Source organism: Anabas testudineus, chromosome 23, assembly GCF_900324465.2.
Source record: "Anabas testudineus chromosome 23, fAnaTes1.2, whole genome shotgun sequence".
NCBI lineage: Eukaryota > Metazoa > Chordata > Actinopteri > Anabantiformes > Anabantidae > Anabas > Anabas testudineus.
Window position 1 is genome coordinate 5,461,256 of NC_046631.1, and position 15,870 is coordinate 5,477,125.

Here is a 15,870-nt window from a genome sequence, read left to right on the forward strand (position 1 = left end):
AAAATACAAGGATTAAAAACAAAAGGGTTGACTTTATGTATCTGACAAAAGTGTCAGTGTTTTTACAGACCAACTTAATTGTTTTTGCCTATTCAGAGTTTAAAAGAATAAAAAAAAAACTAAGGACAGAGGCAAATTATTATTAATAATATTAGAGTAGTATTATTGTTATTAGTAATTTTATATTATTAGAATTTATTTCTGGAAATGGGGTTTGTACAGTAGTACCACATTGTTTCGTCACATGCGACTACCTGGAAATATCTATACTCAAGCACAGACAACAAAAAGCATGGTCACATTTTTTCATGTTATCGGTTCAGATTGTTAATTGATGGATCAGTCTTTGTATAGAAACATACTTTTAACACTTAGTCTTGTGCTTCCTTGTAGAAATGTGCATGGCCGCTGCTTTGTTTCGAGTACCTGTTCACACTTTACTATGCTATTTGGAATGGCTTTTCTTTTTTGTTTGTTTATTTGTCTAATGATGTTTCCAGCACATTTAGAACTATATTTTTTCCATTGTTCTTTTTTTTTCTTCTTCAGGAAGGCAACATCTATAACAAATATATACATATATATATAAATATATATATATTATATACATGATAGATTCTCAGGTTTATGGAGATAATATATTGCAAAAGTTATAAAAGTTTCCTTGCAATCAACTAGCTCATTACCAGTAGTAAAGAATAAAGTTAATGTCACAGTCTATAATAAAATAACACCTGAAGCACTAAACATTTACTGCTTAGACTGTACATTGTCAAAAAAACACAATAACCTGTGACTTTGTATGTTGTGCCAAATTTGAGTGCCATTTTCTATTTTTATTTTGTTTTTGTGGCCTTGTCGCCGCCATGATCATGGTGTTTTTCATTCAATTCACAACTAAATGTTTGCAATACAAAAATGTTCTTTTCTACCTGAAAACTGTACAATCATTGAAAATTGTTGTTTATTGTGTCTGGTACAATATTTTACCAGAGGTGTTTAGCATTGTGTGGATGTTACTGCAGTATATGTTTTTGTTACACACACACACACAACACACACACACACACATACATACATACACATACATACACATATACACCGGCAATGATCTTTTATAAAACATTGGAGAGTGGGCGATCTGCTGGTCTGGGCAACAACCTATTAATAATATAATATTATATTTATTTTGCAGCAAGACAGTGACCCCAAGCACACTTTGCCAGCTGTGTAAGAATTATTTGGAGAAGAAAGTAGCTGCTGGAATAATCCTGTGACAGCTTTGGCAGCTCAATCACCAGATCAGGAACACCATCGAGCTGGTGTGGCATGAAGTTGGACTGAAGAGTTCAGGAACACTGCCCGAACAGCACAACAGACATTAGGGAAGGGCTGCAGGAGGCAAGTTCAAGAAAATCAGCATGAAATTTTGATTTGACCTTTATCCTGTGCTCAAATATGTGTGTTGTTAACCATGTACAACCATTTAATTGAAATGGAAAGCAACAAAGGATAATGACAATACATGTTCCAAACATTGCCGGTGTGTATGTGTATAGATACTCAATAATGACTTTGTTCAGGGTTATGGTCGATTGCAGATCCAGTGAGGCATTATTAAATAGAGAGTCAAATTACGGCATTTGAGTTGTTTTGTTTGCATTGTGCAGAAATGTGTGGAAATGTGAAGAAATTATTCATCAGCTGAGGGAGTTGTGCAGGGTAGCAGACGGCAGGGAGCTGATTCACACACAAAGCTGTTTTTACACGCAAGCACTCACACGCTGAAGGTCAAACTGACCACACATTCACAACACACACTTCCTCGGGCCAATGTTCCAGCAGTTCGGGTACAGCTTTTGTGGATGGGGATCTGAGCATATGCCCCTGTGTGATATATAAAACTGCCCTGTACTCATCCTTCACCCTCTGAGACTCAAGAGATTAAAACCAGGGACAAGCGAAAAGGTTTTATTAAGTGATGAATTATGTTTATTTTGTCCATATTCAAGCAATAAAATAATTGCTACAAACTTGGCTTGTATACTACTGTATTTATTTAAAGGCTAAGCATGTAAATAACCTCTCACAGCTACATAAAAGGAGAGCGACATTCGTAAGTGACGTAAAGCTTTGGACATACATATCAGTCAGCATTTAGTGTAGTAAATACTGTACATTTCCAACGCTGTCAAATAATGATAATGTCTATTTAAAGAACTCAATCATTTTCTCTAAATGTTGAGCTGCATTTTCAGGCCCAGTGCTGCTTTGCCATGAAACTCTCCAGTCCAAACCAGTCCTTTTGTGTCAGTGAAAGCTCCTTCTCCCTCCAGCCTAGAAGTGCACAAGTTTACACATCATAAGTTAAGATATCTGAAATCCTCTGAAGTTTGTGAATGTACAGAAAAATAATAATAATACAAAAATAACAAATGTGGAAAATCTTGATCTTGATCTTAAATTAGTAGTAGTAGCTGAGTAATGTTTAATATGTACAACTTTGTATTGTTTTCTTTTTTTCGAATTTGCGAATTTGGCAAAAATAAATAGCTTATTACCTGTTCTCGTAAAAGTGACCTTTGTAAGTAGAGCCGTCTGGAAAAGTGTATATTCCTGTGCCGTGGTACATGTTGTCTTTGAATTCTCCTTCATATAGTGCTCCAGAGGGATGCTGCAGGGTCCCTCTGCCATGCATCTTGCAGGAGGACAGAGAGAGAGTAACCACAGAGAAATTACAGCCATTTATGTCTTTAGTGACAGAAGGACGCAGGAACAGCACATACACATTCAAATACATACTTTATCCTCATGCCACTCTCCAGTGTATAAAATGCCATTTGCTGAAATGTGTTTTCCAGTACCGCTCCTCAGTATCACTCCTGTTGCAGATCTGCTATAGTCTCCCTCTGTGGACAAGAGAATAAACGATAAGGAGATGCCGGCCTGTGTATTTTAAGCTGCAAAAGTGATGTGTTACTCACCATATCTGTCCCCATTTGGGAAAACGTAGGATCCCTTCGTAGCTGTAAACAAACAGACACGTTTAGCTCAAGCAGATGTTCACTGTCAGATGAATACGCTCCTTTTCATGTGGATATTTACCAGCAGCACTTAAAGAGTCTCCTTCTTTCTTATCTGGAAGTGAAAATCAAACACATTTAGATAACGAAACGGAGACACAGGAGGTGTGTGTGTGTGTTAAAGACACCAGATCTTCTGAATCACACCCCACCAGACATCCGTGACAGCTTCCCTCAGCCGGCAGATGGCTGTCACAACCGGCAGGAAACGCTGTGCGCCGGCCAATTTCTGTGATGTGAAAAGTCAACTGAGGAAATAGTTGTGAACATGACACTAGTTGATACTAGTTGACACTAGTTGAGACTAGTTGACACTAGTTAGACGTATTTTGGTGAAACTTACCAGCCCTGTCTCCGCTGCACTCAGCTCCGCGCTCTGCGTCAGCTCGACGCAAACGGCTGTTACCATGGTTACACGTTGGCCTCTAAAAAGCTCACGTTTCGTGAAAAACGCTGTTTAACTCCACATATTTCGCATTTGGTTGTTTAACCCAACGGCGACCAGGTGTTGCTTTAATGTTACATTTACTAAGTTTAATAAGTGTTTAAAGTGCATTACTAAGAACGACAGTGACCAAAAACCGGAAAAGAAACTTTGAACTCTGAGTTTGGACCAATGAAGGAGCTACAGTCCGCTGCTGTCTCAGGTTTGTTCTTACTTGTTATGAAAGTTTTGTAAGTGATGTCTTTTTTATTGTTTATCGGTTATAATAGAGTATTTATGTTGTGGCGACGTTCGGAATCATTTAACATCTCCACTTGACTTGTGAAGAAGCTTCTGTCAGCTCAGCCAGCGTTTTCAAATCAAGCGAGGAGTACCTTAAACCTGCTAGCTGTTAGCATGCTAGCTAGCTTAAGCCCGATTCTTCACACTGACTAACATACGAGTCCCATTACAATGCCACGTTATTCCAAAGACGAGTTATCCCCCCGCTTCTTTGTAACTCGCCAACAAAACGCACTCCCAGCCAGTCGGGCGAGTCAAATGGGCATCGCCCACGCTGAGTTGGTAGTCTGCATGCTCAGTTTGATTGCATAATTGTAGCCACCAGCGCTGTGTGTCAGCCACCATCTCATTGCTCGTACTTGAACTGAAGTGCCACAACAAATCAACCCCACAGCCATGTGCGACTCTGTCCTCTGAGGTGGATGGACAGTAGCTGCCCGCTCTGCTGTGGTTCGCAACCTGCACCTGTTCCTGTTATAAATTGTCGGGGATTGCCGAATACTACCAGTGCTGACGGGATTTATTTAAACCGCACACCTCATGTGTTTCTCCACAGATTATTGGATGCTATGAATGGACACTGACTAAAGGTGAGTAACTACTGTGGTCTGAGAGCAGTGTATAGTCAGCAATCCATGATGTGTTACTGCTTTGTAATCTGTAATCAGATTCTTCATGAACGTTTTTACAGAGAAATGAGTGCAAGGAGAAGAGGTGGAAAGCCCAACAGAGGTGGGGGTAGATTTAACAAACCAAGAGGAGGTGGAGGTGGTGGTGGAGGTGGAGGTGGAAGTAGGAAAGGAGGAGCAGGTTGTTGGGATGATGGCGATGACTTCAGCCTTGACTTTGGACCCACTCGTTCCAGCAGGTATACATTTATAGTGAAGGGATTGATTATCAGACTTGAAAATGTGCTCACAGTGTGCTCTTTACCTGCTGATCTCTGTTTGCATGGCTTTGTCCCCAGACCCGGCAAGGGACGAGGCAGTAGCAGACGTGCCGGTCCCAGGGATCGAGGACGAGGTAGGGGAGATAGGGATCGAGACAGGCTTGGCAGAGAGGATGAGAAAAGCAAGGCTCTTCCAAGGTCCCTGGCAAGGACAAGAACGACCCCAAAGTCAGGTGACGGCATCAGGCCGGAGGTGAGTGCCATGCCCTTGCAGAGGATCTTCATGACTAATGAGAACCAAGAACAACTCAAGGAACTGCTGCGGGAGTTGCAAACCCAGGTGTTTGAGGAGCCATATGAGTAAGTACATTCCACTGAACAAACATGTTCTAGGCTACATTTCTTTATCTGTAAAAAATGACTAATTGGAATGGTGAAACATAAACTCATACCCCTCCTCTCTGCTTCAGTGATTATGATTCAGATTATTCAGGGGGAGATGAGAATGAGGAGGAATATGATGAGTTGGATCACCGCGAGGAAGGACAGTTTTGGACCACTAATGATGAGCCTGAGAGAGCCGAGAGCCCAGCATACGAGCCAGGGTCTGATGAAGAACGGCCTCCACCTGAGCCTGTCATTTCCTTATTTGCCATTGGAAAACTTTGCAGGTCATGATCAGATTTGTTTGTTTTTTTGGAAATTTTAGAGTTGACATTTACATAGCTTTTGATTTAAAACCAGTGTTTTTTGCAGCCTTGTTGTCAGGAACCTAAAGAATAACTTTGGTAGAACTTACTTTGACCCCCGCTCTCTTTCTCTAGGTATGGGTTTGACAGGGAGCGCAGTAAACAGGCACTAGAGCATGGTGGGGGAGAATTCGGGGCAACTTTGGAGCAACTCCTCCTTCAGGTTTTTACCGACTGCTATGGGCTGAAAGCAGTTTCCCTTGATGGCCTCGAGGCAGTGCCTATGGATGAATGCTTGAGCCAGAGGCAGGAAGAGGCTCTGGCTCTGACTGCTATTTATGGAGAGCGCTTCTGTGAACGCATTGCTAACGCAGTTTGGACAGTAACCCTGGACCTCTCTTTTCTCTCAGACAATGCTGCCAAAAACAGAGGGGTGGTTGGCAGTCGCAATGGGGAAGCTTCCGCTAATACTCGTGGAGTCTGCAAATTCTACCTGAAAGATCAAGGTTGCCGCTTTGGGGACAAATGCAAGTTCAAACACCAGCTTCCCTCAAAAGGGAGGTCCGGTTCTCCAGAATTAGGACCAAGCAAGCCTGGATTCAGCAGCTATTCTCCTCCCGAGTACGAATTAGAGATTCGTTTTCCAAAAGGAAACCGTTACCCATTTCAGGCCCCGATAGTCGCGTTTAGCACCAACGACGAGTCTGTTGAAGCTGCAGGGAGGCTCAGTGTGACCGAGAGATTATTCGGAGAGGCACTAGCTGCAGCAAAGAGCAGCGAACCTGTTGTTTACACTCTGATCACATTGTGTGAGGATGAAGCTGTCATGAAGAAACTGCTGGCTGTTAGTCATCACAAATTCAGCACCCCACCACCTGTTGTGGTGGTTCCATCACCCTCTCTTGCCATCGCAAAGAGTAAGAGTGTGAGAAGCAATGCCTCAGAAGAGAGTAGGAATAGCAGTAATCACACGAACAACAGAAGGATTCCTCTGTCTAACAACCAGAGACCCATAGATTGTAAGTCAACAAGATTATTTAATTTATCCTATTTATACCTGCATGTTTTTATTAAATTGAGCTTAGAATTCAATTTATGTGTGTTTTAGTGAAAGAGACAGAAGCCACAGAGGAGTTGGATGAGAGAGATGAGGAAGAGGAAGATGAAGCTGTTCCAGTTGAGAGTGAGAGTTATATCAATCTGAGGAAGAAGATGGTGAATAAGCACAACTTGAAGATAGAGAACATACGGCAAGAAAACGGCAAACTTTGCAGAGATTTCCAGAGGAAACAGGTGATGGAGGACTGCTTTGATGTGTGACTTTCTTTCCAGTACTTTTTATACAATATATTATGAATTGCTGAATTCTGTCATGCTTCTCTTCTCTCAGTCATCAAGGCGTTTTAGATCCATGCTGGATCAGAGGAAGAATCTGCCCGCTTGGCAAGAAAAAGAGAACATTCTAGACCAGTTGGATCAGTGTCAGGTGCTGGTGGTCAGCGGGATGACAGGGTGGGTCGCACAGAGCAGCACAAAGTAGATACATTCACCGACTCAGGAAAACATGTTATTTATATGAACTTGATGTAGTTTTGGAGAGGAGATATGATAATAAGGTCTAAATTAAACGTAGCAGGATAGGATTTTGAACATATAGGGGTATAGTTATGTCATAACATTTGACTGGGGTGCTGCTTTCCCACTATTTGCTAATCAAGAGAACCTATTTATGTGGATATTTATTTTATTTAGTCTATTTTTTAAACTGACACTTTTTTGTATGGTGTGTGCTTTAAGAAAAACATCGTGTCAAACTGTAAAGGTCACAGAAGATTTTATTTTAGCAAATATCTCTTATAATATATAAAAAATGATAAACCTTTAACACTCTTATTTTGTCCTTAATGTTTTCCATTTACTCTCCAGATGTGGCAAGACCACCCAGATCCCTCAGTTCATTCTGGATGCCTCTTTAGGTGGTCCAGCAGAGAAGGTGGCCAACATCATTTGTACCCAGCCACGCCGCATCTCTGCCATCTCTGTGGCTCAAAGAGTAGCACAGGAGCGAGCAGAGCATCTGGGCAACTCGGTGGGCTACCAAATCCGCCTAGAGAGTGTCAGGGTAAGGGCAAATTTGTGTACACCTTTTTTTTGTTTGTTTGTTTTTTTAGTTTAAGCCATTTGCTTGTTTTTACTTGGTTAATTGAGATGTATGTAACATCATTTTTGTGGTAATTTCTCTGTAAATGTACTTCTTTTTCCTGTCAGACATCTGCCACCAGACTACTTTACTGCACCACAGGTGTTTTGCTGAGGAGATTAGAGGGTGAGGCAGATCTTAAAGGCGTTACACACGTCATTGTAGACGAGGTGCACGAGCGCACGGAGGAGAGGTGAGAATGTGCTGATCAGTCACATATTATTTAATACTGAAACTGTCGTCATGTTCACTGTGTTTTGTTTTTTAACTCTTGCATTATCATAAGAAATGTACTTTATTAAACTTTAACTCTGAATTCCTCGATTAAATGTTTATCTATACACTTTTTTTTTATGATAAACCTAATGTGCACTGTCTCTCATATATATATTTTTTTTAATCAGTGACTTCCTGTTATTGGTGCTCAAAGACCTCATTGTACAAAGACCTGACCTGAAGATTATTCTAATGAGTGCCACACTTAATGCCAATCTCTTCTCTGAGTATTTCTACAACTGTCCCACCATCCACATACCAGGTAGTTATCTACATGTAGTGTCTGCTTAAACTGTACATAATATGCATATTAGATGTTGCACATATTTTACGTTTTCCCACTCAGTGAGTTTCTCCCGTTCTAGGCCGCACATTCCCTGTGGATCAGTTTTTTCTTGAAGATTCCATTGCTAAAACTGGGTGAGGATCTCCACCTTTGGCAAACAAACATTCAATTATAGTCTCCAGAGATTTCTTTTTTATTATAGATGTATCTGTCTTCTTACACTTTTTTATTTATTTTCCCAGATATGTCATTGAGGATGGCAGCCCTTATATGCGCTCAGGGAAACACAATATGTCTTCCACAAGTGGACGAGGAAACAAAGGAGAGCCAAGGGATGTTGTGGACGACTTAGGTGATGACGTATGGAACTTCATGTCTTTCTGTAAGAAGGACCTTGTTAAAGACTCTATCCCTGACCAGCAACTCAGTCTGCAGGATCTTACAGTCAGATACAAAGGTTAGTTGTAAATGAGTATCATAACCCAAACAGTTCTTACAACATACCTCTTTTGCGTTGTTCCGATAAATTCCCGACACCTTTGATAAATGTTGTGATACAGGTACTAAGATGTCTGTGCTGAAGACCATAGCCAAAATGGACCTAGACAAGATCAACATGGACCTGGTGGAGAGCCTCCTGGAGTGGATTGTAGAAGGAAAACACAACTACCCTCCAGGTAAAATCTGGACAGTTAATCTGGACTTTTCAGGAATAATCTGGACAGTTGTCCAGATTAATCCTGAACAGATCTTGGACGGTTTTACTGAGTTTTGCTATGTCGGTTTACCTTTGTGGTTTCGGTTGTCAGGTGCAGTTCTAGTGTTTTTGCCAGGCTTGGCTGAGATCAAGATGCTCTATGAGCAGCTCCAGTCCAACAGAATGTTCAACAACAGGGGGGCAACGAGGTCTGTGGCTAATGGCATATGTGTGTTTTTTTGTTCTTTATATATTTACCATCGGGTAAAACAGATTAAACAGAACCAGAATTCATGCTCTATAATAATGTCTTTACTGATTTTTGGAGCAAGTGTGAATTTCCTGAAGCTTTTAAAAACAAAAATGATCACAATGATATTTTTTGTTATAAACTACAGTTTCCTAAGATAAAACTGAGCATTAAGTGTAAGAAATGACTTTGGATATCCACAGTGTTTGAAATGAAACAGACTGTAATACTGTAAGATGAAATTTAAAGTGAACACTAGTTAATAGTCAAAAGCTAACTAATATTAATGTGGTTAAATTTTCTCCTTGTTAGGTGTGTAGTATACCCACTCCACTCAACTTTGTCTAATGAGGAGCAGCAGGCAGTATTCAGTCAGCCCCCAGATGGTGTCACAAAGATCATCATCTCCACCAATATTGCAGAGACCTCAGTAACCATTGATGACGTGGTATATGTCATTGACTCTGGCAAGATGAAAGAGAAAAGGTAAATTAATGTTTAACAAAGGTTGTGTGTTGAGTGCTGGATATTCTGTATGTAAATGTGTATTTTTGATAACAGTTGATATAACTAGTTCATTTTATAGCCACACACTAATATAGTTTTATAACCTACCTAGTATCAAATTTGACTTGGAATGTAGTGAAAATCTACAATGGTCAGTTATTGTGGTTTATTTTCAGGTACGATGCATCCAAAAGCATGGAGAGCCTGGAGGACTCATGGGTTTCTCGGGCGAATGCACTGCAGAGGAAAGGTCGAGCAGGTCGCGTGGCCTCAGGAGTGTGCTTCCACCTCTTCACTAGCCACTGTTTCCAACACCAGCTGGCTGAACAACAGCTGCCCGAGATCCAAAGAGTGCCCCTGGAGCAGCTCTGCCTTCGGTATATCCATCTGTTTGCTTTTTGCACAGTGCCAACCTGTTTTGTTTTTCCTGTAAATGCAAATAATAGCTGTTTATGTATGACAAGGCTATTAGGATATATGAGAAAATGAGCAGGAAATGTTGGGTTGGACTTGTCCCAGTATGCCTGGATTGTGTTTCCTTTAGCCAGACCTTTACCTAGCACTATGTCTATTTTTATGGAATGCAAAATAAATACAGGTATTTATCACTGTCTGACAGAATCAAGATCCTGGACGTCTTTGCCGAGCAGACTTTGGAGTCTGTCTTTTCTCGGCTCATCGAGCCCCCCACCACAGGAAGCTTGGATGCGGCTAAGCAGCGCCTGCAGGACCTGGGAGCTCTAACCGCAGATGAGAAACTGACCCCGCTGGGCTACCACTTGGCCTGTCTTCCCGTCGACGTGCGGATTGGAAAACTCATGCTGTTTGGTGCCATCTTCCGCTGCCTCGACCCAGCACTCACGATCGCTGCCAGTCTGGCCTTCAAGTCACCATTTGTAAGAATGCCACTGTTGAGAGACCATAAGTGTTACTTATCAGCAACACACTGCTGATTTTAGGACTGTTTCTGTCCCAGCCACATGAACATCTACAGTATGATTCTTTATGCAGCTGCTTTATCTTTATGTTTCTCTTTCTTTCTTTGGTTTTCAGGTGTCTCCATGGGACAAAAGAGAGGAAGCTAATGAGAAGAAACTGGCCTTTGCTGTGGCCAATAGTGACCATCTAGCTTTGCTACAGGCATACAAGGTACTGACAGGGTTTGTTAATGTCTGTCACTGTTCCACACATTTCAGATACTGAAATAATCCATGTGATTGATTGTCCCTTGTAGGGATGGTGCTCCGCTGCAAAGAATGGCAACCAGGCCGGGTTCCTTTACTGCAGGGAGAACTTTCTGTCTTGGCGGGGTTTACAGGTTAGGTGGTGCTGTCTCTTCTCTTCTACAACTGTGTAATGCCATAACTAGAGTAAACGTTCAACAGCTGTACTGTAGAGCAACATTTGGTTTACTATATATTTTACTAGTCTTTTTTTAATTTACCACTTCAGGTGGTAAGGTATTGCTAATATCTGAGCCTGAGTAGATTATTTTCCCAAGTCATAACGTTTATTAAAATGCAGTGTATGTATATTTTGTGACTTATGCAGGAGATTGCCAGTCTAAAGAGACAGTTTGCTGAGCTGCTATCTGACATTGGCTTCATCAAAGAAGGACTGAGGGCCAGGATCATAGAGCGCACATGCTCTAAGGGCACTGATGGTGTTCTGGAGGCCACTGGTCCTGAGGTGATACACACTTGAGCACAGATGCATTATAGTGCTGGCAATGTATTAGTTGTTATGGTTCCAATACACATTAGAATATCAATTCCACAATACTGTAAGAGATACAGTAGGTTTCATATGAATTCAGTAGTTTTACCTTAGTAGGGGAATATCAGATCATTTCTTAATGTGACATTGTTTTCACAGTGAATTATCTGCCTCCATTTAAGCCTATCCTCTGCATCCTCTTTTCTCAGACCAATTAGCTTCATGTCTTCTTTCACTACATCCATAAAGCTCCTCTTAGGTCTTCCTCTAGACATCCTGCTGATATGCTCACAATCTCTTTTCTGAACATGTCCAAAACCTAGGTCACGTGTCTAAACCCTCCTATTCTTTTCCAGGCTAACTTGAACTCGGAAAATATCCGGTTGATGTCAGCCATGCTTTGTGCTGCCCTCTATCCCAATGTGGTCCAGGTACATTTCCATTCCCCTAGTCACTGGAATAAGAAAGTAAAATCAAAACAATTAATGTAATTGTGCTCACTCTTTATACTTGGCTTTACATTCACAAGCTTGTGCCCGCAGGTCCGAGCTCCTCAGGGGAGCTACAAGATGACCAGCAAAGGAGCGATGAAGATGCAACCCAAAGCCAACGAGCTCCGTTTCATGACCAAAAACGACGGCTGTGTCCACGTGCACCCCTCGTCTGTCAACTACACAGTGAGAAGAAAAAATGCAGAAAACTTGGCCTTTTGTGCAACAGCTTGTATGAGAGACCAGCCTTGTGACTCTCCTCTATCTTCCAGGTTCGCCACTACGACAGCCCCTACCTGGTTTACCACGAGAAGGTGAAAACAAGCCGCGTCTTCATCAGGGACTGCAGCATGGTGTCTGTCTACCCACTTGTGCTGTTTGGAGGCGGACAGGTCAGCGTGGAGCTGCACAAAGGAGAGTTTGTCATCTCATTAGATGATGGATGGATTCAATTTGCTGCTGCTTCTCATCAGGTTAGAGATAAAAGATTAGAGATCCAAAGCTTGGAAAAACACAAAAACAAACATTTTTCTACTTAAGAGTACATTATGATTTTGATGATAAATCAATGAAGAACTTATGAGGAATCAGCTTTGACGATTTAACAGGTTTTTACAGAGTCCAAAGAAAACAATGCATTACACATTAGACATTGTCATGTAAAAATCATAGTAATAGGCAAAATAATATTTTGTACTAAAAAAAGAACATTTACAAAACCATTAATTAAGGCAAGTCTACGTAAATAATTGAACCTGGCTCTGTGAATGTGTCTCTGTGTGTTCTCCAGGTGGCTGAGCTGGTGAAGGAGCTGCGCTGGGAGCTCGATCAGCTGTTGGAGGACAAAATCAAGAACCCGAGCATAGACCTGTGCAGCTGCCCCTGTGGTTCCCGGATCATCCGCATGATTGTCCAACTCATTTCTACACAGTAGTGCTGCTACTCAACAAACCTACTTGGGCTTAAATGCATGGAGCTCTGCAATATAAATGTCTTTCTGCTCCTGCAGCACTGCCACATTCATTCTGAGTTCATCAATCTGTGCACAAAACCTGAAAACTGGTTCAAATATTTATTTCTTAAAGACAGATGAGCAGGACAGATATTGCACTTGAAATTAAGTCAAAGGAAAGTCAGCACCCCACTCTGCTGCAATCTCACACTGACACCATAATTATCTGTTTACATAAACACAAAGCTATTACTGTGTTTCTGCACTAGAGGGTTTTTTAAAGCAAACTTGCCTTCAACCAACAGTCGTATGCGGCAAATTGGCACGCGACCGATTGTTGAATTTAATGTCAGATATAACGTGTAGACAGTGTATTTTTATTGCTCACAACTGAGAAGTTTCTTGGGTCCATATTGGATTAGTTATACTCACATTAACTGCATACTTGTTGCAGATTATTTATTTGTAAATGCCCGATTAAGAGATCCAAGAGCTTCTGCATGGTATTCAGTTGTTTTACATTTACTGAATGTATTTAAGTGTTAAAGTGATGTCAAAATGACACTTCACAGTGTGAATACAAGGGCTTTTCAAATCAGGAGAATTTGGTGCGAGTTGCCAAAGAATATAAAAGCTCTGTCTTAATAAGTGGTGAATCCAGCGCACTAAAAATAAAAAGCAAAGCTGTGGACTTTGACTCGCATTCACTTTCTGAACTAATTCTTTGTTTAGCTTTGTGTGAAACCTTGTTGCGTCTCATGTGAAAAAAAGGATTTACAGGCTGGTTCATGAGCGAGAGGGCCAACCCCCTTACTCAGGAGCCAGGCCCATCCGTCTCTATGACAACAAGACATAAACAAATGGAGGGGAACACTGTCCCAGTTGAAGCCACTCCAAACAGTGCCAAGTCCAGAACTGGTAAGATATATGTATATTTTAATAATCAAATTCATATGAATATTGTTTTATATATTTAAATATACTTCTTCATAACCATACTGTAACATAGTTGTATCTTGTTTTACAGATAAATAATCTCATCACACTAGATGTCACCTGTTTGACGATGGTAAAATATTTTTGATCATATTTAAGTTTTCTCCATTCTGCACTTTAAAGACTGTCATTGTAGAGGACTCAAACCTCAACTGAAGAAGGCACTTGTTTTGTTTTTTCTCTCTCCTTTCTTTAAAGCCATCCAAATCCAAGAAATCAAAGTCCAACAAGTCTAAGCCTGCAAAGAAGGCTGGGAACCAATCAACACACAAAAATGGATCCTCTCATGCCAAATCTGCCAAGACAGAGGTGGACCTCCTCAGCCCAGCAGCCATGGAGAATGTTTACTACATATCCCATAATGCAGTTGACTGTCTGGAATTCAGAGGCTTTGGGTGGCCAAAGTCAAACAAAAAGAAGAAGAAGAAGGGAACCAAACGGAAGAAGAAAAAGTGATTAGCCGGTATTTGCCAATGCTCCAGTAACAGCATCATCTGGTGGACAGATTTGTAATGACACAGTCCAAGTTCCCAGGTTTAAACATGTGGGATCATTCAGCAATAATCGATTAGTTCTCTTGAAGAAATTTGTACAATTCTGTGCCAGGAACATGTTATTGACTCACAAAGCTAGGAGGTTAAAATTCATTATCAGCAACTTTATTTGGCAACTTTAAGCCAAAAGATTCACAATTGTGCTTTTACTATCATTGTAAATACATTTGGCAGCTATTGGCAATTTTAAAGGAAACTCTTTGAACTCAGTGGAATGCAACACATTAGATCAAGTGCATTTATGTATTAGTATTAATTCTGGAGAACATTATGTATACCTAATGTGAAGATGAGTGTCATATGTATCATACAAAAAGGTTCACCAGCAGTGCCATGATCCTGGACATAAAGTGATCCCACTAGTCAGGCATTAATTAAATCCAGTCTTTGCACATTTTATCTATAAAAATTAGCTCCCATGACATCATGGCTTTATAAAGCTAAAGACAAATACTGTTCCAGGCACTGTAAATATTCTGCATACATATTTTACACTGTCCTTTTATTAAATGTACACTCATTATACCATAACTCTGTAAAATAAATAATTTCTTGCAGAGTCTATCTTCTTCTGGTTCCACTTTGCTCACTCTGGAGGCTTCTTTTTGGCCTCCACGTCTTTCTTAAAAGCTTCAATTTTCTTGGCTATGTTGGGAACCTAGAAAGTGGAAAAGCAGCACAGTCAATATTGGTCCTGATAGACACATGCAGTTGCCAGGTAGCCTTGCAAAATACAAGTTTTATTAAAAAGGTGTAGATTACACTTTAAAATGTATTGTATTACATGATGCTATAAAACATATAGCATTATATTAATTAGGACGGCCAAGTTATTAATTCTGAAGGAGTTAACTACAAATGAACATTATTAAAAGGTAGGATTTACAACAGTAGAACTGAAGACTGTAATTTATGTATGCAGGTCGTACAGGGGAAGTATGGCTCCACCGGCATCTGTCCACTGGAGGGCGTAGTACAGGTGGATCACAGTGACAACCAAATAGCTAAGTTCATTAATAATAGGACTAACTTGTTAGATTGAGTTGTAAAAGTTTGTTAACAAACTCACGTCATAGTTTTGAGCGAGGTACATCCCCACCACGTTCCCCAAGGTGAAGCCAGCCTGAAAACAAAAGGGAAATGTCCGATCTAAGTTCATGTTAACTTGAAGCCACATCTGCTAATGTGTTTGCTGCTCATTTGTTTTAATGTGAATGTTACCTAGTCTTTTAAAGTAGTAGGACAGTGAGCGTTAGTTAGATTAGTTGTTAAAAGAGAAAAGTTAAACTGTATTAACACTAAGCTAACGTACTGTTATGCTAACTTAGCAGGACAGGCATCGATGTCATGCTTTATGATGTCCCTTTAACTCACCAGGAACTGTAGCATAGTGGAACTGCGAAATCGCTACAGGATTGTGCTCAGCAAGGCAACTCACTGACTGAGAAACAGGCAGTATCTCCAAAATTAAAGGCGAGAAAACAACCGAGCTGTCGCTCTAACGAAGCAATCTTGTCATAAACAACACGCGAGAATTTAGACTCTCGCGTTATTGTC

The 15,870-nt window shown here is 40.7% G+C and overlaps 4 protein-coding genes and 1 long non-coding RNA gene across 8 annotated transcripts; 2 read left to right on the forward strand and 3 right to left on the reverse strand.

Moving 5' to 3' along the window:
* Positions 1-488: 488 nt before the first annotated feature.
* morn2 (MORN repeat containing 2) lies at positions 489-3,564 on the reverse strand. 2 transcript variants are annotated; one of them, XM_026361483.1, is made up of 7 exons: positions 3,427-3,564; positions 3,236-3,312; positions 3,106-3,138; positions 2,985-3,026; positions 2,803-2,909; positions 2,562-2,698; positions 489-2,337 (listed from the first exon to the last, which is right to left on the reverse strand). In XM_026361483.1, the coding sequence occupies exons 2-7, from the start codon at positions 3,240-3,242 to the stop codon at positions 2,235-2,237; spliced, it is 429 nt and encodes a 142-aa protein (XP_026217268.1). In that variant the 5' UTR covers positions 3,243-3,312; positions 3,427-3,564; the 3' UTR covers positions 489-2,234. The 2 variants fall into 2 exon arrangements, with proteins under 2 accessions (XP_026217268.1, XP_026217269.1); XM_026361484.1 differs by having other exon boundaries at positions 3,212-3,312.
* A 31-nt stretch (positions 3,565-3,595) lies between these two features.
* dhx57 (DEAH (Asp-Glu-Ala-Asp/His) box polypeptide 57) lies at positions 3,596-13,454 on the forward strand. Of its 2 annotated transcripts, none has more exons than XM_026361479.1 (25): positions 3,596-3,730; positions 4,367-4,400; positions 4,479-4,678; positions 4,778-5,059; positions 5,170-5,370; positions 5,524-6,407; positions 6,497-6,681; positions 6,779-6,900; positions 7,315-7,510; positions 7,657-7,781; positions 7,993-8,126; positions 8,230-8,284; positions 8,393-8,607; positions 8,711-8,827; positions 8,960-9,056; positions 9,410-9,583; positions 9,781-9,981; positions 10,224-10,500; positions 10,658-10,753; positions 10,839-10,922; positions 11,156-11,293; positions 11,677-11,751; positions 11,863-11,997; positions 12,084-12,284; positions 12,602-13,454. In XM_026361479.1, the coding sequence occupies exons 3-25, from the start codon at positions 4,506-4,508 to the stop codon at positions 12,743-12,745; spliced, it is 4,311 nt and encodes a 1,436-aa protein (XP_026217264.1). In that variant the 5' UTR covers positions 3,596-3,730; positions 4,367-4,400; positions 4,479-4,505; the 3' UTR covers positions 12,746-13,454. The 2 variants fall into 2 exon arrangements, with proteins under 2 accessions (XP_026217264.1, XP_026217262.1); XM_026361477.1 differs by having other exon boundaries at positions 4,502-4,678.
* Positions 10,367-11,902, reverse strand: LOC113163133. The gene is made up of 2 exons (XR_003298874.1): positions 11,822-11,902; positions 10,367-10,512 (listed from the first exon to the last, which is right to left on the reverse strand). It is a non-coding gene; the product is annotated as an uncharacterized LOC113163133 (long non-coding RNA).
* A 101-nt stretch (positions 13,455-13,555) lies between the features above and the next one.
* Positions 13,556-14,249, forward strand: LOC113163131 (small lysine-rich protein 1). 2 transcript variants are annotated; one of them, XM_026361485.1, is made up of 3 exons: positions 13,556-13,681; positions 13,791-13,832; positions 13,958-14,249. In XM_026361485.1, the coding sequence occupies exons 2-3, from the start codon at positions 13,830-13,832 to the stop codon at positions 14,213-14,215; spliced, it is 261 nt and encodes an 86-aa protein (XP_026217270.1). In that variant the 5' UTR covers positions 13,556-13,681; positions 13,791-13,829; the 3' UTR covers positions 14,216-14,249. The 2 variants fall into 2 exon arrangements, with proteins under 2 accessions (XP_026217270.1, XP_026217271.1); XM_026361486.1 differs by having other exon boundaries at positions 13,556-13,832.
* A 153-nt stretch (positions 14,250-14,402) lies between these two features.
* Positions 14,403-15,856, reverse strand: stmp1 (short transmembrane mitochondrial protein 1). Its single transcript, XM_026361488.1, has 3 exons — positions 15,688-15,856; positions 15,383-15,436; positions 14,403-14,971 (listed from the first exon to the last, which is right to left on the reverse strand). Exons 1-3 carry the CDS (start codon positions 15,700-15,702, stop codon positions 14,900-14,902), a joined length of 141 nt encoding a protein of 46 aa, XP_026217273.1. The 5' UTR covers positions 15,703-15,856; the 3' UTR covers positions 14,403-14,899.
* Between the last annotated feature and the right edge of the window lie 14 nt (positions 15,857-15,870).

What these genes read in the sequence shown, in the direction of transcription:
- dhx57 (XM_026361479.1), top strand. Translation starts at nt 4,506, where the DNA reads ATGAGTGCAAGGAGAAGAGGTGGAAAGCCCAACAGAGGTGGGGGTAGA. An exon ending in GGACCCACTCGTTCCAGCAG is followed by an intron (nt 4,679 to 4,777) that starts GTATACATTTAT and finishes CTTTGTCCCCAG; the next exon opens with ACCCGGCAAGGGACGAGGCA. An exon ending in TCTTACAGTCAGATACAAAG is followed by an intron (nt 8,608 to 8,710) that starts GTTAGTTGTAAA and finishes GTTGTGATACAG; the next exon opens with GTACTAAGATGTCTGTGCTG.
- stmp1 (XM_026361488.1), bottom strand. An exon ending in ACCTCGCTCAAAACTATGAC is followed by an intron (nt 14,972 to 15,382) that starts GTGAGTTTGTTA and finishes TCCACTTTCTAG; the next exon opens with GTTCCCAACATAGCCAAGAA.
- morn2 (XM_026361483.1), bottom strand. An exon ending in AGACTCTTTAAGTGCTGCTG is followed by an intron (nt 3,027 to 3,105) that starts GTAAATATCCAC and finishes GTTTGTTTACAG; the next exon opens with CTACGAAGGGATCCTACGTT. An exon ending in CCCAAATGGGGACAGATATG is followed by an intron (nt 2,910 to 2,984) that starts GTGAGTAACACA and finishes TCTTGTCCACAG; the next exon opens with AGGGAGACTATAGCAGATCT.